General features: G+C 40.0%; 1 protein-coding gene across 1 annotated transcript; it reads left to right on the top strand.

Annotated features, from left to right (window-relative positions):
- On the top strand, positions 1–27,367 carry hcrtr2 (hypocretin (orexin) receptor 2; the record flags this gene model as incomplete). The annotated part of the gene is made up of 7 exons (XM_079473604.1): positions 1–205; positions 11,200–11,378; positions 19,577–19,820; positions 24,408–24,523; positions 24,658–24,878; positions 26,410–26,531; positions 27,198–27,367. The coding sequence occupies 7 exons, from the start codon at positions 1–3 to the stop codon at positions 27,365–27,367; spliced, it is 1,257 nt and encodes a 418-aa protein (XP_079329730.1).
- Between the last annotated feature and the right edge of the window lie 494 nt (positions 27,368–27,861).

The following is a 27,861-nucleotide window of genomic DNA, read 5'->3' as shown; positions in this document are numbered from 1 at the left end:
ATGTCCGGGACCCCCGTTAATTCCGCCTGTACTGACTGCCTGTCATCCGCTCCGCTTCTTAACTCCTCACATCCTCATATTGATGAAGATGAAGAACTTCTGAAGTACATCTGGAGAGAATACCTGCATCCTAAACAGTATGAATGGGTGCTCATAGCTGGATATATTATCGTATTCCTTGTCTCTTTGGTGGGAAACACCTTAGGTAAGTTTGCACAGGCAAGTTAGAAATGTATTTTTTTCTGTCAGAGAAAAACAAAAGGGTTTTTCCAATATGTTTGCCGCTTAACCCATTGTTCATGTGAATAGGATTGTGTTTTTGGTTCAGTTCGGGATTTTCAGTAATTGTGCAATGGTTACTATTAAAAAGGTGGTTTTAACTGATTTTTCTCAAACATGATTACAAACTATTAGTTGTGCTTTATTATGGAAATATTAATAAAGAACCTTAAAGCATATGATATAAAATATAATATAAAACAAAATGCAGTTCGTTACCCTTTTGAACATTTTTATAGTAGCCCCCTCACATGCACGTTTTTGACCATTTGCTAAATTTATAACACAATGTGCTGCCTGCCAACAAAGGTATTTTTGCTCTGCAAAACGTGTTTGGCAGAATCTTTTCATCAGGCAAATCAAATCACATGCTCCATTGGGTTGTTTTCTTCACTGTAACCCTATTGTGAACTTTCGTTTTACAGATTCAAACATACAGTCATAGCCTACTGTGATTCTATTATTTTTACATCGTCACTGAAGATGATGCAAAATTGATCATCTTTTTTAGAAACAACAATTTAACTCATGAATAATCTAGATATTCTGGATTAGAGGATGAGTAATTCTGAAATATTATGGATCTTTTGAAACTGTACTTCAGTTGGAATTATTTTAATTTGCTATTCCCTTTAACGAGAAGTGTGTCATTTCTGTGCCACTAGGGACATCATATGTAATCGCAACCTGTTTGCTTAGAAGCTCAGCCAGGGGTTTGACTGTGAGGCGCATGTTAAACCAAAGTCGAATGTAAGACCATGCACAGGCTTACTTAGTTATGCTGTTAACCCCTGCTGCTGTATGAATGCCACTATTGTTATTAACTGTTAAAAAAAACCTCTTCCTTTATATGGTGTTTAGATCAGAATGTCAGGTAAAATTCATCAAATACGCTACAGAATGTCGCCAATGGCATGCAGTGCTGAGCCGAGCAAAGCAGGCATTTTCAGTTTATAATCTTTGGGAGTTGATTGACAGGTTTGTGCAGGAGATTATGTAATAATGGATAGCGACATAAGGCTGAGAGAAGTGTGATACTGTAAAAAGAAAATAAATCATGTGAAATAAGAGTTAAAAAGGTGTAGCAGCAAGTCATTATGATGTTTGCTTAAATGTTTCAAAATCTGCTGCTTTAATCACAACATTATGTATTGCTTAATGCACTTTCCACTTCGATGCTATTCACGTGCACAAAGTATAAACATTCACAAAAAACAATTCACATGCGTAAAATAAAATAAAATGATATTCTCAAAAAGAAACGTTTCACAAACCCTAAATGCAATTCACAGACGTACAACTGTGCAAAAACATTTAGAACGTTTAAAATTGTCTAGTTTTTTCCATGGAATGTAAATGTGCTAATCATATGAAAATGAACTCGTAGAAAATGACCACTGTTTGTATACTGTGCTGTGGGCATTTGAACATTGCATTCAGCTGTAATTGTGTATCTGATGGTTTTATTCAGTGTAGTGAAAGAGTTCATAAATCATACTGAAGACAACAATGGTCAATGCTCTTTTTGACCCCCAAGCAATACAACTAGCATTTTGAACAGTATTGGATTTTTTGCACCAGGGACTCACATGATACAACTCAGAGGAACTGTAAATACTGGACTCATGCTGCAGATCTTCTTAATGAATCCCAGGGGCTTTTGGGGATCTAGATCAAACATTAGCCTCAGAATCTCAGGTCTTGAATGATGTGTTTGATTCATAAATTATCACGTTCATTTATTTTTATATAAACCTGAAAGGGTTATACCACACTCACTGTATCATCATGTAAATATGCAATCAGCGTGTAGTAAAGAGTTTTCTCACAGAGCTATTGCAGAGCTTTGGAAAGTGTGAGTGCCTTTCCTCCGCACATAATGGAATATGCTAACACAATATGGTCATGTGATAGAGACAATGTGAGGATGCCTCTGCTCAGCTGCTAAATCAAAGCATCTTTATGTGCCAAATCCCCTTTACTCAAGGGAAAGAGGGCAGGAGGGTGACAAGCCCAACTAGAGTGAAACATTCTCATAATTATATTGCATTGTTGTCCATAACACCCGCTGTCTTTCATTCAGTGACCATTGGGACCATCAGTGACCATGTTATTTTAGCTATAAGGGAGGTTGGCAGCCAAATCCGGACATGTGCCAAAACTTTTATTGTCTGGGGCTTTAGATCTACTCCCACAGGTCATTACATTGCCACATCTTGTTCTGTTCCCTCTGGACTGATTTATCAGTTGTGTCTTCATTCATTTTCGGGTTGAAGCTCAGTCAAGGGTCTTCCAATTGTGGTGACAAAAACGTGTGAAAATATCTCCCATATAACTTTTTACAAAAGAAACAAAGTGAGAATTCCCAAGAACGATCAAATTGCTACATTTTATATGTTAGATGGCAATAGTTTTTTAGCACATGCCTGTGTGCACAGCAATCATCAATGTCTGAGTCACGGTATAAGCCATTGATAATGAAAGAGGACAAACAAAACAAAACTGTATTTCTTAGTGTGTAGGTTGGTGTGTAGGACATAATATTCAATTCCCTGAAAGGCTTTGAATGCGAGAAACTGGTCTGCAATTACATATGTATATTTGTATTTCAAAAGAATATGTAACCAATGTCTTTTGGAGATTATAACAAAGAATTAAATATTTGTAAATACAGAAATGTACATTTTCAGTACACACATCAGCGGCAGCCGTGGCCTCATGGCTAGAAACTCGGACTTGTAACCCAAATGTTGCTTGTTTGAGCCCCATTGTAGGTGGGAGGAGTAAATGATCAGCGCTCTCCTCCACCTTCAATATAACGGCTGAGGTGAGACCCTTGAACAAAGCACTGCTCCCTGTGCTCACTGCTCTGGGTGTGTGCTCACGGTGTGTGTGTGTGTGTGTGTGTGTGTGTGTGTGTGTTACTCAATGATGGTGTGCACTTGAATGGGTTAAATGCAGAGCACAAATTCAGAGTATGGAACACCATACTTGGCCACAAGTGACTTCACTTTTTCATATACAGTATATGCATACAGGTCCCGGTTGAATTAGGCCTACTGTAGATGTAATATGAATGCTGGCTAATGATGAAATATAGACAAAGCCAGGTTCATGACAGTTAATGAGGCTCATGTTCTGTGATTGCACATTCAGATTGTATTTGTCTTTCTGTAAAAACCCACATTCTTAGAAAAAATTGCTTATAATTGCTTTAATAAAAAGCGACCTCCTGTCCTTGTGCAGTGGCTGTGATGCTGTTCAGTCAAACATTTTATATATTTGAACAGAAACAATATCGTATGTGAAAAGGGGGTTGGGAAAGACATTTTTATCTCTTAAGGATCATATCAGGATTGATGTCATTATAATTTTTGGTTTTCAGCAAAGTATGTCCTAAATGTTTGGTTTTATCCAAGAAAATGTTATGGTTACATCGCCAGGGACGTGCACAGGAATTTTGAGGGGCAGTTGCTCTGACCTGAAAAAAGGGCAACCCCCACCCCCAAAAAAAACCTCACAGGCTATATGAAGGACTGAGAATAACAGGGTCTTTATTAATATATATATATAAAGAAATAAAACACTGAAATACAGCTCTCAATCACCTTAACTTGTACTAATAATAACACAGAAAAACATAACTCCCTGATACATCTCTCCTGAATCCGCCTCCCTTTCATGGGCATCTTGGCTTCAAACATTATCCAAAATAGTGATAGGATTTAGGCATTTAACCATTTAGAATAAAATAATTAATGTGATGCAATGCTTCCATCATTCATTCTTCTTGCTAAAACGAAATGTGAGAAACTAACTATCAGCAGACATGTAGCTTAGTTTTAACTAATGCCTACCTACCAAAAAAATAGTAGCAGGCTGCTTGTCCGCAAGCTATCTGTCTTATTATTTAGGCTAAACATGGCAAACTTAGCCTGGATTTATAAAGATTTTAATTCATTTCACAAAACTTGATGATGATTATCGTTCGTTTGTTGTACATCACAAACTTACCTTTTCTGACAACGTAATAGTGGTCATTTCCATAACACCAAAAAGGAGGACACTTTGCAGTATTAAGTGAGGCAAGAATAATTGCATAGGACTCTGGTGTACTCGCAACTACAATTCAATTTTGTACATCATATCGCCTACTCTGTTTTTTCAAAAATTGTCTGGCAATGAATATTTGACCTAAGCTTAAGGGAAGATGTACCTGCAGCTCGTCGGTTACTTTTGTTTTTCTGTGCTGGCATGACGCATGTCCCTTGACTACAAACGTCCACTTCACAGCGACATCCATGAAAAGTGTCTCTACAGCCTTTTTATATAAAGTTGTGCTCTTTTGTCCATTCCAGATTAAATGGGGTTTCAGCAAGTTACCGTTATGATGTGACGAAGCCAGCACGTGGACTCCACTTCCACGTCGTGCAGGCTTGTTTACGTTTTTAACCAATGATATATCAGATATTTATTTGACACCTCTTTCAGCCAATCATTTGTTTGACTGGAGATCTTACGGCATCAGACGCAATACTGCTGCGTCCCAATAAATATTCTAAAGCGGGTTTTGTTTAGGCCGATTCAGCACAAAAGAAGGACAAATGAGTGTCCGGTTTGAGGCTGCCACGGACGCGGGGGCTTAAAATCCGGACTGTCCGGCCGAAATCCAGACGTGTGGCGTTGAGTCGTATCACCCGATAACCGCGACAATCTCCTTCTAGGGTAGGGTGGCCATACGTCCGGCTTTTGGCCGGACAGTCCGGATTTTAAGCCCCCTGTCCAGCGTCCGGCGCAACCTCAAGCCGGACACTCATTTGTCCTCCTTTTCGGAGTTGCGCTGAATCGGCCTTTAAAAACGCGCTGTAAAACCTTTATTGGGACGCAGCAGCATAGCGGCTGACGCCGTAAGATCTCCGGTCAAACAAATGATTGGCTGAAAGAGGTGTCAAATAAATATCTGATAGATCATTGGTTAAAAACGTAAACAGTAGAGATGATTTCCATGGATTTTGTACACTATGTCGCTGTGAAGTGGACGTTAGTAGTAAAGGGAAAGCCGACATGCCAGCACTGAAAAACATAAAGGTAACCGATGAGCTGCTGGTACGTCTTCCCTTAGGTCTTATTTTCGAGAGGTAACCTCAGGATGACAAAATCTCCGCTGCAGAGCTTTGTAAAGTCTATCATGCAGTCAAGCATCACCAGTCATACAGGAGTGTCTTGAATAAATACTGTGAACACACAACTTTTTTGCTTCTGTTACACAAAGGTCTACATCAAGATATGTCGTAGATCAAATTGTCTGGTTACGAATAGAGTAGGCTATTTCGGAATCACTGTATCATGATACCATAGATATGATAGACAAAATTGTATTGTATTTGTGAGTACACCAGATGCATTTATTCTTAGCTCACTAAATGCCGCAAAGTGTCCTCCTTTTTGGTGTTATGGAAATGGCCACCCTATTCTAGGGCCGCTCATGCTGGCTCAGCTCAGGTGCCGGTCACGTGCAGTGCTGAACCCATGTAACCCCCCTGTGCACGTCCCTGTACATCGCTAATCATAGCCAGTGTAAAACATTTAATATATCGGTACTTATGTAACGTGTTGACAAAATGTTTATATGGTTTCCTTCTTGTAAGTGTCTTTGAATAGAAATATCTGCCAAATGAATAAATGTAAGTGTAAATATCATCAACATTCACTCCTTATATCTTGGTGAATTTAATTGACATATGAATATATTATCACACCTGTAACTAAATAATAGCTCTCTGTCAATTTCTCTGATTTGAAACCTGACCTATCAGCCTGCTGGCTAATGCAAAATCCTGCGGCATGACTGAAATGAAATCCTGTTTTCTATTAGCTTTTTATACTTGCACATACATTTTGTCAGGCTAAACAATTTGTATCTGATGTTATAGTTATTGAATAAATTTTAATAATACACAACCACACTCCTACACTAAGGTGGATTTTTCTCATTTGTGGTTAAGCAGTCTAAGTTTTCCTTCTCCGCAAATTATGCATATGGCGTTTACTTCTGTGACTTATTGAAGCAACATTGCAATAGCAGTGCAAAGGTTGTGTGTTTGTCTCCCAGGGAGTACATTTATTCTTTGAATGCACTGCAAGTACATTTGGATATGATTGCCAAATGTATAATTGTGACAAAGCTGCCAAAAGATTTTTTCCTGAAGAAGGAATCTTAGAAAGCATAAGTATAACAATGCTGCCTTACCTTTGAAGCAGTCTTTTGTTGCCAGCGTGCATTTTGCTGGTTGCTTAAGCTCCTCGCTAGGTTCAAGAACCAAAGCCTTAATTGACCTCTTAGTTATTGATTTCTTTAAGTTCTTCGATAAATATGCTAAATAGAATCAACATTAATCAAATGATCGCAACTGCATATTGGTGAGTTGATTGGTAATCCATGGCTAATTCGTGCCTTATTCATGAACCACTCAGACTTATATTTAAACAATATTTACACTAATTTGCAGCACGGATGCTATTTAACTAAACCACTTACGAGAATGTGCATTTAGGGCCAGATTAACTAACAGCTTGCGGAAGCACAAACGTAAAAAAACTAATGGCAGTATTCAGGGGCGATTCTAGGATTTTCATTTTAGGGGGGCTCAGCCCCCAATAAGGGTATGATTAAAAAAATATTATTTGACTATTAGGGTAGGTTTGTATACTACTAACCTTATTGCTATCCACTATTTCATTGTATTCGAGAAGTGTATGTATAAGAATATAGACAAAACATGTATTAATGTAATTGTCTTTTGGAAATATGTTTAATCTGTTCTATATTTATTTCTATTTATTAAAAATAACAACATGAATTATCAATTTGCCACTTCTATAAATCAATTACTTAAAATAAAACACAAATTCCTTTACTCTACTCTTACTCTAATGTATCATGATACACTAATGATTCATTATTACTTAATACAAAAAAAAATTTAATATTACAAAACAAAATAACTCCACATGATGTTCTCTCTCTGTGCCATTTGTTGCTTTCAGACAATGATGTGTGTATTTAACCATTTCTGGGCATGGCTGCACAATGTAATGCCGAGATGCACAATAATATGTTAGGCTGAAGCCCCCCTAAAAAGGGCCTAGTGACGCCCCTGGCAGTATTTACTAAAGACAAGCAGTGAAAATTATCACTGAAAAGGCGTGGACACAGGTGTTTTGGCGACTGACCTTACAGTGCATATACATTTGTTGGCGTTTCCTCTTCAGACACAAAACGTATGGGAGTAGAGTATTTAAAGTCGCGCAAAATGATTTACTAAGGTTTGTGCTCGTCATTGTAATGGTTTTTGTGGCTTTATTTAAAGTTATAGTTCACCCAAAAATAGTAGGGAAAATAAATACTATGGGAGTCAAGGGTGGATGAGATATGTTTGGTTACTGTTATTCTACCAAATATCTTCCTTTGTTTAGCAGTACAAAGACATTTATACAGGTTTGGAATAGGATGACCACTACCCAACAAAACCAAATAGGACAGGCAATACCTACGTAAATATATTTTTCTTGGAAGATTTTGTCCGTCAGAATATTTTTATAGCTCAGAGAGAGGATTTCATAGAAAACTGTGTTACCACAGTGGAAGAGGCTGGCAGGCTCTGTAAAAACATACCTCACAAGGGGGTATAAGTTGTTCCCCTGGATAAATCAACGTCAACCTACAGTATAGTCATACAACACATACTAGATGAGTCCTATAGAGGGTATGGACGTGACGTCACTTTCCCATGTGAACACGTCAAAATATGTTCCCTTGAGTGGCAAAACACTCAGAAAAATGGCTGCTTACAGCAGGCAACCAAACTATACCATAGTCACATCATAAAGCAATCAAGCCACGCCCTAGAAATCTATTAACCTAGTTGTTAGTTAGATGGCGTTTTGAACATTTGTCCTTTATTTGCAGAAGTGCAATGTGCGCACAACCTCGTGCACACTCCTGTAATAACTGCCTTAGTTGGGCATGCATTAACAGGCACAGATTACCGTTATGTACTCTTGTATAATTGTGGTCTCTTAGATTATCATTACACTAGTAACTAGAGGTTTAACGATACTCCAATTCCACGGTTCAGTTCGGATCAGGGTTTTAGAGTCATGGTTCGGTTTGATTCTGTTTGATGTGGGGGCAGGGTTCATGGTATTGCACCAGCAATGCTAAAGAATACTAGATTAACTTTAATCCTTTAACCACAATGTAATTTAATAACTTTATCTTTGTTAACTTTATACACTGGCTTCACGTTTTAATTTAAGTGTATAATATGTAGAACACTACAGCTGTTATAAGTGTTTAACAGTGTTCTTACTACTAATTAATCAAATGTATAGGAATTAAAATTTGAATGTGAAGCTGACGTCAGGCTGCTCCGCCATCTTGGGAAGCTCAAACTCCACTTTTATTATTGTCTTGATTGATATATGGAGAAATCAAAAGTGAACAAAACACTTAATTGAATGCAATAGCAGCCTGCCCCCCAAAGTGCCAGCCTGCCCTGCGCTTTATGTTGCAGTTCTGCCGGATGCTCCGCCATCTTGGGAGGCTCATATTCTGCTGTTATTATTGTTTTGATAGGTACCGTTACTTGTTTTGATTGATATATGGAGAAATCAAAAGTGAACAAGACACTCCATTGAACACAATAGCAGCCTGCCCCCCAACGTGGCAGAACATTCAACACAGTGTGACGTTGATTGACAAGCTTAATACCTGGTCCATTCTGTCATTCAGTGCGAAATCTTATTTTTACAACTGCATATCTGAGCATTTCTCTATTGGATTACTTGTGTTTTGTTTTTCGGACTCACTTATTGTTTTGTGAACCTCTGCTACCTGTCTGACCATCGCCTGTGACCTCGTTTACGATTGTTTGCTGCCTGCCCTGACCTACTGCCTTTTATTCTCAATAAAGCTGCTTTTAGATCCTCAACCCCTTCAAGTCTCGGAGCGGATCGTCACAGCAAAAGGGGGACACACATCGGATACGGAAGCGAATGGTGGCACCAATGTGTGTAAACTCATAGAATGTTTATTTTTACAAACAATAGCGCTACGCTGCACGGCGCATCCGCGTCCGGTGTGTGATAAATGCATGAATTACCATCTCCTTATCTGATGGTGACAGCATTTGACGTAGTTTAAATATATTTTTAAGATGGAAAAAACACAATTTTACAAGTGTTGGCAAGCTGGTTCTCAAATGACAGAGTACTATCGAATAAAAAAGGAAACAATCAACGATTGATGTCACACATATACAATGCAACGGCTTGTCTTGTATTTTTTGCTAAATGGGTACGATTAAATATCTCCAAAATGGTGTCTTAGCGTGACAGATGTGGCTATGCTCTAAAGCTTTCCTGTCACCATGGCAAGTGGCGAGATGTCATTTTCTTAATCAAAACGAATGAACGTTAAAACTTGTCTGAAAAATGCAATGACCCAGAGAGACTTTCTGAAATTGCCATTCTCAGCAATGAAAGCCAGTGCGCGTTAGATGGATATTGTGAAAGACCTTGCTAAGAAAAATGCCAGGAGAAAGGGACGTTTTGGACAGTCTTTTGGTAAGATGCTTAATTGTGCTTCTTCTTTAGATGCAGTGATGTTAAAGGGGTCATTTGACACGGCTAAAACGAATATTATTGTTTGCTTTAGATGTAATACAATGTGTATACACGATTTAAGGTTTAAAAACGTTAAATTTTCCACATTTCGTGCTGTTTGTATCTCCTCTTTGCTCCTCCTCTCTGGACCGGTACAATGAGATTTACAAGACAGCCCACCTTACTTTCGTTTACATTTGGGCGGCCTTAGTCAAATCATACCATGAAGCGGTATTGTTTGCCGGGGTGTGGTTACACGAGGCATTTCAGGCAGGTCTGGTTGAGCATTCATTTCTAGATAAAATACATCTTTTGTTCTGACACTTCAATTTTTGCTATTTTACGTGTCTAATACATGCATGGGCAACACACCAAAGACAAAGAAAAACACATATTTCTGGCGAATCACCCTTTTAAATTAACTTTTTATTGGTAACTTGAATGTAAGACATTGTCAAGAACTCGCTGCATTCCTGTTTGAAAAAGTAAATTTCATTATTGTGTAGTAGTTTTGAAAATAATTTTCTAGTTAATCTAGTTTTTATATGCTAACCACAACCTATGAACACTGTTTTTTAAAGCCACACAGTTTACAATGTTTTTTTAGTAACTTATTCTTCAAGTTGACATTGGAGGGATCGCCACCCGATCTACAGTTTGATTAACTGATGTCACTACTTCTCTCGAAGAACATTATATAAAAGTCATGCTTAAAACAATTGTTGCGTCTGTATGAGGTCGTTGGAAACTGGTGTTCACCTGGCTTCTCAATATGCAACATTTGGTACACGGCAAAGTGGGACTGGGTTTTACCCTATATGAACAATCTAAATAATAAGTAAATAATGACATAATTTTCCTTTTTGGGTGTACCATCCCTTTAACGCCCCAAAAAAGCCTGCACTAATTTGCCCTGCTCTCAGTTGGTCATGTTGCTTATTGGTCGAGATATTGCACCTGTGTCTTTTTTATTTGCGCCTTGTTAGCAAATCACCTGCAGAAATTAAGTTTGGTGAATCTGGCCCATAGTGTTTCAATAACAATTGCTCTTCATCTGGTAAAACAACATTTAAATTGATACTGCAAAGCTAGCTGCAGTCTTTGATGATATGTAGATTAGTTCGTTCTCTCACATCCCATCATAGTCTACTAGTGTCTTTTGAAGTACTGTTCATGAGATATAATGCAGTGGCATCAATATAGTTTCAGCTGTAGTTACTGATGGGCCGTTGTTCAAGGCATCCTTCTTTTCAGTTTGTTTTGCAGTTTGGAAAAATCATCACATGCGCACAGTGACCAACTACTTCATTGTGAACTTGTCCTTTGCTGACATCCTGGTGACAATCACATGTCTTCCTGCAAGTCTTGTGGTGGACATTACAGAAACCTGGTTCTTTGGAAAGACCCTATGTAAGATCTTACCTTACTTACAGGTAAGTAAATTGAAAATGTACTATATTTACTGTACTCTTATTCAGTTGTTTGGCACTGCAAACTTCCAGTTTGTTTATGTAGTAAATCATCCGCATGAAGTTTGAAATGTTTTCAGAATTAATACACTGCGTATTACAACACCTTTGATCTTGCACATCTGCAGATAACGGACACATCAGAATACCCACCACAAGCTTTTGCTGCTAGAGGCTGTTTGCACTTTTGCATCACTTACCCCATGTAAACCGCGTCAACATCTCAAATTGGTTGAAAGGTTTTTTGAAATGTCTGATATGTACTTGGGAGGATTTTTTCTTCTGAAGACATCCTGCATGACACCATTAGATATTTGTGAGAACATCAGGGAATATTAAAGTCAGCCTTGATCTTGAATTTCCTCCTTCAGGTTTTATCTGCTTTAAGTTTCTTTTAATCTCAATTCATTATTAATTTCTCTGTAACAACCATTATGAACCCACTTATTCAAATAGTAAAGAAATTGCATGGATTACTTGAATTGTATTCATTTTAGTAGCTACTGCAACGACAGACTAACTAGATGGCTATAGCATTTTAATACGTGTGTAAAATGCAAAATATGTCAACTGTCTTTTTTGCGTCTTACAGTGATGACAACTCTGGAGCTATTGGATCTCCTGGAGATGTGAACAATAACATGCCACCCTTGTGTCATTTTTAAGTGAAAGTTGTGCCACACAGGCTCTCTCTAGGAATAACCTAGCAGACTATACTTTTTAAGCTGTTATTCCATCTACATTTTGAAATCTACAAGGGCTGTCACTTCTCCATGCCTGAAAAGGCACGGTTATCTTCCTGAGTGGGACAGCTTGAATATTAATGGGAGTTGTGAAGTTATGAAGATTGAAGGAGAATCTGCGAGCCAGCGACATAGAGTGCTGATATATGTCTGGATAAAATCGCCTCTATTCAGTCACAATCGTGCCTATTGAGGGTTGTTTGCAACACAATGGAGGATGTATGCAAGTTTTTTTTTATAAAATATTTCATACAAGGAGCAAATTTAAAGATTGAATATATGTATTTGAGAAAAGGCCAAAAGAGTTCTCAGAAAGGGCTAAAGTAAATGCTCTTTCTTTTGAAGGCCAGGTTATCTAGATAAAAGCTTTATACATCTTGATACTTTCCTTATAAGAAACAATAATAAACATTCCTAATAATAAACATTGTGCTTATGTCAAAGTAAACAAAGTCAATGTCTGCTTTGTCAATTTTGCCACATGCACAGAACATGCATACTTAGGGTTGAAAATGCTTTACTCTCAGACCCTTGGTGCATACAGATAAATTGATAACATTTACATTTTACATTTAGTCATTTAGCAGACGCTTTTATCCAAAGCGACTTACAGATGAGGAAACATTGGAAGCAATTATAACAACATAGGCCACAAAATACATAAGTGCATCAAACTAGTCCATTAAAGCCTAGCACAGTATAAAAAGCTAAGAATAGTGAGCTTAGTAAGGATTTTTTTTAAATAAAAAAATTAGGCGTTTTTTGAAGATGGCAACCGAGTCTGTTGATCTTGTAGCAGCTGGTAGATTATTCCACCAATGTGGAACAGATCCAGAGAAGGTACGGGAGAGTGACTTTTTTCCTTTTTGGGATGGTAACACTAGTCGTTGTTCCTTTGCAGACCGCAGTGATCTGGCAGGAACATAGATCTGCATTTACGATGGTAGAGATCCGGTGTTGGTCTTGTAGGCCAGGAGCATAGCTTTGAACTTTATGCGGGCGGCAACAGGGAGCCAGTGTAACCTGATGAAGAGCGGAGTTACATGCGCTCTCTTCGGTTCATTGAAGACCACTCTTGCCGCCGCATTCTGGATCATCTGGTTTGATTGTGGAAGCAGGAAGTCCAGCCAGAAGCGCATTGCAATAATCCAGTTTGGACAGGACAAGAGCCTGGACTAGGACTTGCGTAGAGTGCTCCGATAGGAAAGGTCTAATTTTCCTAATGTTGTAGAGGATAAATCTACAGGACCGGGCGGTGCTGGCAACATGACTTGTGAAGTTAAGCTGATCATCGATTACCACTCCCAGGTTTCTGGCTGTGCTGGACGGTGAAATCGTCGATGAGCCTAGTTGAATGGCAAGGTTGTGGTGAATCTTTGGGTTGGCTGCGATCACAAGCAGTTCCGTTTTTGCAAGGTTTAGCTGCAGGTGATGATCCTTCATCCAAAGTGAGATGTCACTCAGGCATGCCGCAATGCGAGCAGCGACCGTCGGATCGTCCGGTTGAAATGATAAATACTGGTTAAATATATATATATATATATATATATATATATATATATATATATATAATGCAACTTTACAAGCAGGGATAGGGCAGGGAGGGGAGAGAGACACAGATGGTCTTCTCAGCTGCTCTCACTATGTGTTGGAGGGTCTTGTGGCAGGATGCGTTGCAGGCTCCATAACACGTAGTGATGCAGCTAGTCAGAATGCTCTCGATGGTGCCTCTGTAGAAGATGCACATGATGGCGGCTTGGGCTCTGGCTCTTCTCTGGCTGTGCTCAAATACCCCCACTTGCAGTCTTGGCCACTTGAGAGCGCTCGCACGCATCAGTGGGTATGAGCACAATTACAGGAGTGGCTGATGGACTCCTAGTCAGCCCTATTTGAATCTGTCCTGTGCACTTCAATTACTGTCGGGTTAGGTTGGCTACCATATCAGACATAAAAAGAATGTTAAGGAGAGTCTGGACTCCTGCAAAGATTATTGGTCCTCCTCTGCCTAGCTTCATAACGTGTACACCTCTAGAGTAAGAAAGCAGGTATCCAAAATCAATTTTGGTCCCCATATAGCCTACCAAGAACACTATCTCTTTGAATCCTTGCTCTCTGGCTCTTTAGACCATCATAACAGATCATTTTTTCTAGGCCATGCATCTCATGAACAAATTAAACTGCCTTACAAATCTCTCTATAGTGCACTACTATAATTTGGCAATCTAATCTAATAGGACCGCAGTGAAATACTGTACAACTACAATATGTCGATTCGATTGTATTTATTAAATTGCCTGTACATCATGTTTCAGTTTCTGTGCACGTTTTTCCTTGCACATCTCTACATATCTATACAGTAGAGCACATACATGTTCTTTTCTGTGTCTTGTGTATTTATAAAATATATCCATATACTCAGATTCTATGTTGGATTTTTGTCAATTTAATTCTAAACTGAAATAAAAATGAATCATGACAAAAGCTCTGAAAGCTCAAAGACCCACTGAACTGTTTAAAAGAAAAAGGCCCAAAAGTGCAAAAAATCTACCTTGCACTTGCAAATCTTAAAAACAATGATTTAAAGGTCATTACTCATGTTCTTTCTGTTGAGCTACAGCAGTGTATTCCAAACCTTTTATCATATACCTCTCCAAACAACCCATATCTGTTTGGGTACACCCTGCCTCTGGACACTGCTATAATTCTATAATTAGTGGCCACTTAATTATAGTAATATTATTATTAAAATCCTGCAACACCTTTTATTTCACAAAATCAAAAGACTAATAAATGAGTGAATATGAAGTGACGTTTCCACGTTTGGCTGTATTGGAGAGTGTTTAGTACTTTTATACACATGCACAGTCTAGGCCTATATTTATAGAACTTACTTTCACAAAGTATTGACAAATTCTTCGTAGTTTTGCCCCAAATGTATGCTTAACCCCAAAATTATTATTATGATTAGATTAGACCATTTTGCATTGACACAATAGCGTTGTGCTGTAATCCAGCGAGAGGTCAAATAGGCCACGCCGTCCGTGTCACTCATGTGGGGTCCTCCTTGGGACCTTCCCACGCTGAAGACGCACTCAGTCTCTCCTCTCTACGCTCGCGGATAGCTTTCTTTTTCAGAGAGCGAATCCGCCCCTCGCTCTCTCCCGCTTCAGCCCCCACAGGCCTCTGTGCGGATGAAGCGGCGGGGTAGTGGAACTAAGCGCTCGGGGAAGTGCCTTGCCTTCTCCACAGAGAAAAATTTTGCTGGTTCGTTTCTTCCAGCCTGATCAGCACCCACTGGTGGCCGCTAGTGGCATGATCTCGTTCGGCGTAGACGGCCCGTCTATGACCTTCTTCTTCCTCCGCTCTCACCTCAATTGACGGCACTGAGGAAAAAGGCTACGAGAAGTAGCCCCCCCTAGAGGAGTCAGTGGCCGCACATCTGTGTCTGCCCATGCCCATCGGATGGACGGTGAAGGCATCTCATCCCTCTAAGCCGTGCAGAACCGCTAAGGCCCTCGCTGGACACGAATTCTCGTCCTTCGGCCAATCGGCTTCAGCACTACACTCAATGGCAGTGCTTCAGATGTACCAGGCCAAACTCCTTCAAGGAATGGACGAGTTCAGTCCTGACCCCACACTCTTCAGAGAGCTACGCAGTGCAACAGATCTTGCGCTACGCACCACCAAGGCCACGGCCCAGGCCCATGGCAAGTCTCATAGTGCTCGAGCGCCATCTGTGGCTGATGCTCACGGAGATCGAAGAAGCCGACAAGGTCCCCTTCCTCGCTCCAATTTCTACTACATGCCTCTTCAGACCGGCGGTGGAGGGTTTGCAGAACGCTTCACGGCAGCGCAAAAATCTTCTCAGGCTATGAAGCATTTCCTGCCCAAAAGACCCGGATCCAGACCTGTGTCAGCTCACCCCAAGCCAGCTCCGACTCAGCAGCCGGTGAAAACCCCTGCTGCTCAGAAAGCTACGGGAGCTGAGACACGCCAACGCTCCCTCTCTGGGAGAAGCTTCCCACACCCGCAACTACAGGGACCCCGGCCTAAGATCATGCTGGACCCTGCGCCTCAGGCTCCTTCATGAGACCAATGTGAGGAAGAGAAAGAGAACAGGTCCGCTACAGCTGGACCTCCTTGAAAAAAGGCTCTTGTGTCCGCCCAGTCACCCCGTCCAGTTCCGGGTGCTGGCAAAAAGGGTTTTTTTGTTTCATGTTGTGAGTGCAGGGTCTGTTCTAACGCCCGCACAACCTATTGCTGTTATAGGAAAAAAATGTATAAGACAGAAAAAAGAGCAAGATTCCTCTTCCACTGTCCTCGGGAGTCAAGCCCCCAAAAGGTGATGTACCTCCTCATTGCACCCAACCTCTTAACACAAGGGCCAAGGCCTGGCGGGCCATCCCCAGTGTTTCGGATTGGGTCCTGGAAATAATATCTCAAGGATATTCACTCCAGTTTGTTCGTCGACCCCCGTGATTCCGCGGGGTGATCAAGAAGGATGGCGGCCTCCGCCCCATCCTCGATCTCAGACATCTGAACCATGCCCTTATGAGATGGCGTTTCAGAATAATTACACTGAAACAGATCTTCTAGCAAATACACGCAGAGGACTGGTTCTTCTCCCTGAATCCGAAAGACGCGTACTTCAACATCCAGATAGCCCCCCGTCACAGACGATTGTTGAGATTCACCTATGAGGGGGTTGCATATCTACACATGGTCCTCCCATTCGGACTCTCACTGGCTCCCCGAACTTTCACGAAGTGCATGGATGCGGCTCTATCCCCTCTCAAGCAGACGGGAAATCCGCATTCTGAACTACCTCAACGATTTGCTTGTTCAAGCACAGTCGGAGGACGAGCCAAGGTCCCACAGATCCCTCCTCCTTAGCCATCTGGAATACCTGGGGCTCAGGATGAACCCTGCCAAGAGCGCACTGTCCCCCAGCCAACACATATCGTTCCTGGGGGCAGTTTCCGATTCGACCCGCATGATGGCCAGAATCACGCCAGACCGTGCTCTGGCTATTCGGCAGCTCGCAGCCTCCCTCAAGGCGTTTCAGAGAATGCTGGGACTCATGGCTTCCGCATCTCAAGTGCTGAAGTTGGGCATCCTCCGGAAACGCCCCCTTCAATACCGGCTGAAACCGAGAGTTCCTCCACACGCTTGGCATCTCGGACGCCTACGCGTTTTGGTGGACCAAGCCTGCATACCCGACCAAGCCCCATGGAAGGATCCCCTTTGGCTGGAGCAGGGTGTGCCCCTGGGCACCACATACAGATGGAAAGTGGTCACGACAGACACACCCAACACAGGTTGGGGGGCTCTGTGCGATGGCGAGCCGGCCTTCGGCCACTGGTCGAATCAGAAAAGAAGCCTGCACATCAACTGCCTAAAAATGCAGGCAGTATGGCTGGCTCTTCACAACTTTCTGCCGGTACTACGGCACCGCCACATCTTAGTCCGATCGGACAGCATGACGGTGGTATCCTACATAAATCACGAGGGAGGTCTCTCCTCAAGACGCCTTTTTTCCCTGGTATTACGCCTCTTGGAATGGGCCCAGTCCAATCTGCGCTCACTCAGGGCGACCCATGTTCCAGGCAGACTGAACCAAGGAGCAGTTATGTTATCTCGGAGCAATGTTCCTTCAGACGAATGGACGCTCCACCCCAGGTCGGTTCAGCAAATCTGGGAAATCTTCGGCAAGCCAGATGTCAACCTTTTTGCCTCAGAAGACAATACTTATTGCCCAACTTATTTTTCGAAGGGCAGGGACACCTTGGCCCACAAATCCTCTATGCTTTCCCCCGATCACTCTCATTCAGCAGACAATCAGGAGGATCAGAGAACAGGCGCACAAGGTGTTGTTCGTAGCCCCTCTGTGGCAGAACCAGCATTGGGTCGCAGAACTGTCTTAGCTGCTTGTAACAGCTCCGTGGCCTATTCCCCTGAGACGGGACCTCTTCCTTCGAGCCTCTGCAATCTGTGGACCTCCGTTCCTTAACGCTTAAAACCTCTCTGCTTCTAGCTCTAGCATCGGTGAACCGTGTGGGCGACCTACAGGAGCTCTCCGTGAGCCCTTCCTGTCTTGAATTTGGGCCTAACGACTTCAAGGTTGTCCTCAAACCATGGTTACGTAACTAAGGTGCTCTCTACTCTCTTTAGAGCACAGGTAGTTATGCTCTCTTTGCTCCCCTCCTCCGAGCTGGACCCGGAGCTGAACCTGCTCTGCCCAGTCAGAGCGTTAAAGATGTACATTGATCGTTCTGCCCCTACAGGCAGTCGGAACAGCTTTTTGTGTGCTTCGGGGACTGCACCAGAGGTTCCCCGGTCTCGAAGCATAGACTGTCTAAATAGATAGTTGAGGCTATCGCGCTGGCATATTCTTCTGTGGTTCTGCAATGTCCCACAGGAATTAGAGCCCATTCCACTAGAGGTATTGCCTCTTCCTGGGCCTGGTCTAGCGGTGTCTCCATAAAGGATATCTGTGTAGCAGCCTGCTGGGCTTCACCATCCACATTTACCAGATTCTACAGTCTGGACATTCCAGCCCTCCAGGCCCGGATCCTTTCCTCTTAAAATTAGGCTGCTGGACCTCACTTCTCAAAACCGCACCAGCACCTAACACACTGTTGGGACGATCAACCGTACTAGGCCACCTATTAGCTCGGTCTTTTCTGCATTCAGCAGGGATTTCCTGTTCCATACCCTGTCCCAGAGCCAAGGCTCAGGGACAAACTGGTGTTTTTCGTCCCACTTTGTAGCACGGCGTGATTATACTGGTTCCCCATAGCGTAGTATGTAGTATGAGTGAAGTATCGATAGGGAACGTACTCGGTTACCAACGTAACCTCGGTTCCCCTTAGATACAGGAACGAGTACTGCGTTCCTGGCCGTGCTACAAGCTGCATATGGCCGTCGCTTCAGTCGAAGTAACCTGAGGAACCTATGCCGATTTGTCTGCTTATATAGCCATAAGCCCCGCCCCTTTTGGTAGGTGACATTGCGATTGGTCCGTTCAGCTTCGCTGCCATTGGTTTAGAGTTTTACTTTTCTCACACCGATGGCTGTGCAGTTTTCACTGCGCTATTGAAAAGCTTCAGTCATCGGAGAAAAGGGAGTTTTCCCCATAGCGCCCTGCTACGCAGTTCTCGTTCCCGTATCTCAGGGAACCAAGGTTACGTTAGTACCCGAGTACGTTCTCCTGTAGAAATAAATGCACTCAGTTTGAATGTTAAACAGAAGTCCATTTTCACCACATAACCATTATAAAAATCAAACAGCAAATTTTTATCAAATCATTTTTATGAAAATGTATTTGTTTATTGTTTAGCATACAGTTCATGGTCTGAGGATAATGTCTGCTCAATGCTCAAACCTCTGGATCTCAATTCCCTGTCTTTCCCTTTCCAGACAATCTCTGTGTCTGTATCGGTCCTGACACTAAGCTGCATTGCCCAGGATCGCTGGTACGCTATCTGCCATCCACTGAAGTTCAAGAGCACTGCCAAAAGAGCCCGCAAGAGTATCATCTTGATCTGGCTGGTTTCCTGTGTCATCATGATTCCTCAAGCTGTAGTTATGGAATGCAGCAGTCTGCTCCCAGAGCTCACCAACAAAACCAGCCTATTCACTGCGTGTGATGAACAGTGGGGAGGTAAGAGATTTCTTTGCAACTGCACCAGCTTGCAGTAAGGCACAGTGGGGTTACCGTATGTTCTGCTCTGTAAAGGCTATTTATTATTGCTGTGTGAGCACAGATAGAAAGAAAGGTTGGAGAGCCGATCTACTGCAGTGGAAAAAAGGGTGTATAGTTATTTTTTGTATAGCTTCAAAAGTCTTCTCTTAAATCAAGCCCAGTCGTCAAATACAAAACAACAAAGCATGCAATATCAACTATTATTGGAGTATCAATAACATTTATTGGGGTAGTTTCACGCAAAATATTTGCTCATCACATTTGTTACAAACGTCAAAGTTTATTATTTCAACTACAAGCATTATTTCCTGAAAAAGTGACATTTCTCTGTCAAAAACATCTATTGCATGTACGGTATATATCGCACAGTTTTTCACACAAAGCTTGTCCTCAAAAAGTAAGCCTTGGAATATACTGCAGCACAAAAAGAACTGTGAAGGTTTTTAAAAAATACAGCACATAGTTATTTCTTGAGTCACTATTTATTTAAGAAGTTTTTTGGTAGAGAAAACTCTACCTGCATTCTTTAAACACAAAATTAAACACAAGGTTTCAATTAAGGTCAGGTTTAGTAGTAGGGTGAGTGTTAAAGGATGTACACTCCGTACAATATAAATGCTTTTATGTCCGTGGAAAGTCCTTAGAATGTATGAAATCAAATGTGTGAGTGTATTAAAGTATGACATGTTCATAAATGTAAATTAAGTAACCAATTTAATACAATTTAATAAATCTCTGGTGTCTAGTTGTGGATTAGTCTTACTTCATAAATAATTTGTGTCAGCTGGGACTAGTTTTTTATGCAATTTAACCTCTTCATGTTCTATAAATTGCCACTAGAGAACAGCACCCTGTTGTCACACCATGTTGAACTGAAGTAAGAGGACAAAGCTATTTTGCGGAATCAAACATTTATTATGCTTTGCTGCATATTCCAATGAAAATATAAAATCTGTCTGCATTTATTGTTGCACTGCTGAGCAAAACGACATCTTGACAGCTGAAAGGACTTCAAAGACAGAAGGTCTTTAGCGGCACCCTGATGAGAATCGTGGGCTGTCCCCCCTGATGAGTCTTTACAATGGCCCCCAATGAGTCAGTTATCCCACAATAACGCTGGTGTTTATCTAGAGGAGGTGAGAGCCCATGAGACGATTATGGGGTCAAACAGTAATCTCTCTTGGTACAGACAATTTGCTGGATGATAAAATAACGTGAAATCACTTTTTTTCAAATTACAACCCTATCCCAAGCTGCTCTGAGCAAGATGAAATTGGCAATTGGACCGGCATGGGAGTCAGGTGCTAAATCATTATGTCGGCTACTCATTCATGCTAATTATCCATTACACTACTGGCTGGATGTAAGGCATTGTTCAAAAATAATTCTGAGATTGTCTTAGCCTTGTGATTCATTGTATTTCACAATGATTCATTGTGAATACCTTAGTGCATACTGTTATGAGGAATGGACAGAACCCAAGCGCAGGCAGCGGTTTGCTAAATAATAAAACTTTATTTAAACAAAGACCCTCGATGGGGAAAACATGAACCAAGACAAGACTGAAAACTAAAACTTCCCACAAGGGGGACAAAGGTGAGGGGAATAAAACACTAAGGGAAAGATGGACCAGGGCTGGTGACAAGACTAACACTAATGGGCCGCTAACAGGGAAACAAGGGGGCGGGGCTAAAGGACGCGACACCGGAGAGAGAGCATGGCGTGACAAACCAAAACAATGCTCTTTCTCCACACAAAACACATGGGACTGACATGATCCTGCCACAAGACTGGAAAACCAAGACAAGGAGAGGCAGGATCATGACACATACATGTACAGTATACTGACCATATGGGCAATGAACTGATGAATGCCCAGGGGCACAAGACTTTAGGGGCACCAACTTAACCAGCAATACCATAGTAGGAAAAATTGCTTTGTAATACATTTTCTTGATCTGTTGAAAAGAATTTAGAAAAGCAAACAGTTCTGGGGCACTTTTGACTATTGTTATGGTAAAAAAATTCTCTGTTCATCAGAACAAAGCAATTTATACAGATTTGGAAGAACTTGTGGGTGAGTAAATGAGAAAATTTTTGGGTGAACTGTCCCTTACACTACAGACATAGTTAATTAAATACTTTATAAAAGAGTTGTTTTTTGTGTTCTGTTCTACCAAAGTGTCGTGTTAATGTTTTATTCTTGTAAAATAGTATGCTGTAAATTGCTGAGAAGGATTCATTCTTATAAAATCTTATAAAATAACTGGATTCCTGCTTGATCAATTGTTGGTAGGTGGGTGGATGGGGCACCTCTGGGGCTGTTGCCCCCCAGGGGCACCATGAGATCTTAATACGCTGTAACAAAGAACCATAAAAGGAAGGAAGAAAGGAGCCTATGCCATATGAGATCAAAGAGAACACAATATAGGATCAACATCTCTACTCTTGGGCAACAAATTTTTGCTGCCCATATTTGATCTTTAAAACAAGGTCTTTTAAAAATGTCTTGATTTTGATGAACTGTCACTTTTTTGGGAACTGTTGTTCATATAATGATCAAATCTTTCCTAAAGCTGACAGTATGATATCAGGAGTCTGAAATAATCATAGAACTAAAAGGCATCGTCTGCCACCATACTTTTGAGCAGATTTAGCAATGGGTTTTATTATCAACACTTGCTACATCTTTATATTATTTTCCCAAATGAATGCCACACAAATGCTATGATTAAAATACATTTCTGCAAAATATGGCAAAGCTGGACTGTCATTCCAAACAGCACGAGATGCTTTTGAAGCAATTTGTCTCTCTCAGTACGGTGTTTGATGAACTGGGAAATGAAATTTCAAAGATTCGGATTGATAAAATGAGTGCCATGTGCACTAAACTGTTGCTTCATATGCTGGTATAGAGGAAATTAATTTACATTCAAATTGTTTATTTTAAAGTTCAGTGAGATTGTTTACAGAGATAATCGGTCTCTCTGAAGTGTCTTACAAGCATCTCAATGACAATGAAGAGACCTTTCACAGCAAGTTAACCTCCATTAAATGATCATTTGTTCATTTGTGTTGTCATTCATAGATTATTATGAAATGAGAAATTACACCACCATACTAATTTGACCCCGTGTTCATTTGGACCACATTGTTGTTTTGTATAATTTCATATTGATAGTCCTAAAGCATTCTTTAATATAACTAAATCGGTAATGCTTTAGATAGCGGCAAGCAAGAAAGTTGGTAACCGAACAGCACTGGCCCCCATTCGCTTGGACACAAAACAAATGCAAATGAATGGAGTCCCGTTGACAATATTTTTCAAAACATCTTCTTTTGTGTTCTGTGGAAGAAAGGACAAAATGGTGAGTAAATTATTCTATTTTTGGGTGAACTATCATTAGGAAATGGTTACTGTTATATTTTCACTTGAGCATGGTTCGGCATACTGTAGCACAATTACAAACTGTTCTCAACTCGGAATTCATCGCACGGTTGTCTAATGCCTGTCAAATGCATATTGTGATGTCACCACTCAGGATTGGTCACTTGTCTGTTGCTTGGCTACCAGTTTTTCTTTTGTCGACCAAGCACACTTTTAGAGCGAGTTTAAAGACAGATCAGGTACAAAAATATCTGATCATCCTTCATAAAGTGACCGCTATTTACATCTTTTGTCATCTGTTTACTCTTGCATTCCCAAGGTAATGACTGACAAATTTATGTTACATCCACTGATCTACTGTATAATAAAGAATACACTGTATGTGTTAGCTAACAATAGCCTACAAATAACAATATGCTTATGCAAACTGTTATGCTTGTAAAATGAATCAATAAATCTATTTAATATTTAAATATTTATTTTATTTTATTTAATACATACTGTAAATAAATAAAATAGCAAAGGCATACACGAACAAATAATATGCCTGGTACGCAGGAAAATGGTTGATTTTTATATCATTATTTTTACATAAGTACTAATTTTACCCACCTTGTACATTTCCTATGCACAAAGACCTTCAGAACTAAAGGAAAAATACAGTTACTGCACTCCTAGGTCCGACACTCAGTCATCCATCAGATAAAGTACATTTCATATTCACTTAAAAAGATAAGACATTTTGAAGAATACAACAGAGATGGTAAAATATGAGAATATTCATAAAGTATATAAAAGTAAAAATCCACCTCTCCATCATACTTTACAAAAACACTTGGTAGCTTTTCACAATTTATTAAACAAGAGATGTGCAGTAATTTGAATAAATATTAAATTCCAAGAGCATGATATTAGGATTAATACAAAAGTTATAAAAATTAAAAGGGAATCCATTTAAAAAGGCCTAAACCTGCTTTATTCAAAATCTCATAAAGTGCTTATAAAAAAAGGGGAGTTGGTGCACTGTCGACTAACCTGCTGCATTCCCTAAAGATAGGATCACATTCATCTTTATTCCACTTTCTGTTATCTGCATAGTGTAATATTGTGTAGCTGATTCTAATTAAACATCAATGCTATATCATTGCTTCTTGCAGATGAAATCTACCCTAAAGTCTACCATACCTGCTTCTTTATCGTCACATATTTTGCTCCATTATGTTTGATGGTCCTGGCATACATTCAGATATGTCATAAACTCTGGTGTCAACAGGTATGTAAGTATTCTTTACATTTAACCATTCAAACATTTCACATTCTTTCTAGCTTACTAGGTTGTTAATAAAATGTAATAATACCTTGAAAAGTTATAAAGTTTTGTGTATTCGCTGTTTCATTTCTGAGCAGATTCCTGGTGCATCGTCGGTTCTTCAGAGGCAATGGAAGTCATTGCAGTTTTCCACACAGGCCTCAGGTTCTGGAGAATCGGTTAAAGACCGAACCAGTACCGTGACAGCTGAGATCAAACAGGTTAAAGCCAGACGGAAGACCGCTCGCATGCTGATGGTGGTTCTCTTCGTCTTTGCCCTCTGTTATCTGCCCATCAGTGTTCTTAACATCATGAAAAGGTACATAAACCATGACTTAATGTAGTAATTAATAGAGTATAACACATAGACTTCTCTTTCTCTCTAGATAAACAACTTACAACTTGCACAGGTAATTTCATGAACACATAGTGAGAAACAAAATGTTGACCCAGGGATTTTCTTGATAAATTTCATAATGTTCATCCTTCTTTTCATTCAAAATGGGGTAAAATGCAATGCTTTTATGTTGTTTGATATGTTATCAATGTATGTGGAATATAATATGAAAATTTAAAAGTATCTATAATGTAATACATATAAAAAGTGTGTTTTCGGATAGTCTAATCAATGGGTAAGAAATGAGAGGCAAATCCCTCCTTTATGCAAGGAATAGACTTTTGAGATTGTATCAATTAAATACAGCCTGTAGAGTTTTGTTAAAACAGAATCTATACTACATTAGTCATGTTGAAATACAAATGATTGATTTATGAAGAATTTTCGGAGGAAATGTGAGCGGTGCTTGGCCGTGCAAAACTCACAGCCATGATGATGGGTTATTCTGAGTGTCTTCCCTGAGTCTTTTTGACATTCTGGTCCGCTTGAGTCCCCCTTTTAGTGTAAGTCTAAGTGATTTTTTTCATCCATTTTGTCAACTGCTAGATAAAAGTCGTATATCCAATTGGTTAGATATCTGAAAAGCTATATAGGCTGAGATTCTGTGTTAGTATGTGGACATACAGTATCTCCACCTTCATGCATAAGACCAAGGTTTGGTATTCTGATGGTGAATTTTATCTTCTTTAGTGTTATTGGATTTTAGCGGTAGATTATTGCATTTACATCTCAAAGGTTATGGGTTCGATACGACATACTGTATGTTGAAAGCACCTTCTTTGGATAAAAGTGTCTGCCGAAAACCCTAAATGAAAATGCAATTTAAACATACTGTTAGTTTGCATTTACGCTAATCCATGGCCACAAAGGCAAACAAATTACAAATCTAAAAGCAATCTAAAATATTATATGAAAGCTGTATAAGCTTTATGAATGTGTGATATTTTTTTGCACCTTACAGAATGTATAAAATCCAGAACCATTTATAACTAACTACATTAACAAAGAATGGTGTAAGAACATTGCAGTAAATACAATTCAGTAACAAGATGAAGTGACACGTGAAATCACAGAAATGAACATGTGCATGTCTTGTCGTAAGGTGCTTTTGAAAACCCCATCCACTAGATTGACTTCACTCATAATATATATACTGTATATAGTATATATGAAGAGTTTGATCCCAAAATGAGATAACTCAGTTTTAAAATAAATTAAAAATTCCTGTTTTTTTATCGTGCAATTACTACCAATCGAACTGCAGTTGGTTGGTTTGGATTTGAGCCATAATAACTCAAAAAATGCTGCTAACTAACACAATAAAAACATGTTAACATAATAAAAAAATATTTGGAACATATGGAACATTTTGGAACCAATCTCTTCATATATATATTTATTTAAAATGTTGGAAACTTTTTATGATTTTTTCCCTTTTTCTGTCTATCTTCAGAGTATTTGGTGCTTTTAAGAACACCGGTAATAGGGAGACTGTCTATGCTTGGTTCACCTTCTCACACTGGCTTATTTACGCCAACAGTGCTGCCAACCCAATCATCTACAATTTCCTTAGTGGTAAGTGGCTTAAATATCGTTTCCACCATCTGCTGGTCACACCGAGACATCACACCGAGACACCTTTCATTTCTAGCACACAAAATCCCAAAGCTTTAAAGCCCTCCAGAAAAAAACCCAACCCAATAACCCAAATTCATTCTTTAATAGCATTGCAATATTCTCTTTGTAAACAGCAGGAGCACATCTCTGATAACATCATTACCTGACCATTTCAAAGAATTCTCAGTAAAGTGCACAGTTTGAAGAGGAAATAATCCATTTAATCCCCACTGTAATACTTTGTCCATTGTGTTTTAAAGTTTAAACCAATAACTAATGTAAAAATACACCATTAATGCATCTCAATGTATTTGAAATCAAAAGTATTTTAAAGGCAGCAATTAATCCTCAAAATCCATAGGATCCCATCTCCCCATATGTCACCTTTCTTTCACACGTACTCTCATTCACAAACAGGAAATCAGATCTTCAGTGTAAAATGCATGAAATAATTTTTAATGCATTGCAATAAAAATATGCAGTTGTTTGTGATGAATTTTTTCTGTTAAACAATACTTTTTATAATTGATTTGGCTTTATTTTTTTTTTGCTTAAGTTTAATATTTACTCCTGTATATGTTTCATGCTTTTTTAAAGTGTATCTGGACTTTTTCTTACTCACAGGCAAGTTTCGGGAGGAGTTTAAAGCTGCGTTTATCTGTCATTGCTTCGGGAGAGATGAGACGCACAAGAAGAGGGTTAGAGGAAGAACTAGCACAGATAGTCGTAAATCCCTGTCCACTCAAGTAAACAATTTTGACAACATCTCACGGATATCTGATCAGGCTGTGTAGAGGACTGGCAGGATTATTTCCAACAGGGTGCCATTTCAGCGGTCACAACTGCTGACCACCAATTGGAAAATGGAGCAACTGTGTGCATGCTTTGAACTGAGAGATGAAAATGGCTCATAGGATTAAATTCACTAACAAGATGAAGCGGCATGTGGAATCACACAATTGAACATGTGCATGTCTTGTTTTAAGGAGGAATACACCTATTAGCCTCAGGGAATTACCCTCACGTTTCTGTCTTGAATAGGAGCTCACAAACCTTCCGTGGAATTGAAATATCTACCCTTTGAACTGGGGTTACTTTCTGCTCACAGCGTGACTAGTGGAGCAGTAACAGGTGATGAACCCCATTATCCTCTTATATGGTGTGCACGATGGTTCATCTCTGTTAGCATGAGTGTGTATTCTTATGGGAAGGAAACAACAACAACAAACAGAGTTATTAACAGTGTGCTTTATGTCAAATGGCCACTAATGACCTTGAAGAAAAAGTT

This window comes from Barbatula barbatula (genome assembly GCF_947034865.1).
Source record: "Barbatula barbatula genome assembly, chromosome: 14".
NCBI classification, from domain to species: Eukaryota; Metazoa; Chordata; class Actinopteri; order Cypriniformes; family Nemacheilidae; genus Barbatula; species Barbatula barbatula.
The sequence above is the reverse complement of the archived record's forward strand: the minus strand, read 5'-3'. Positions and strand labels throughout refer to the sequence as shown.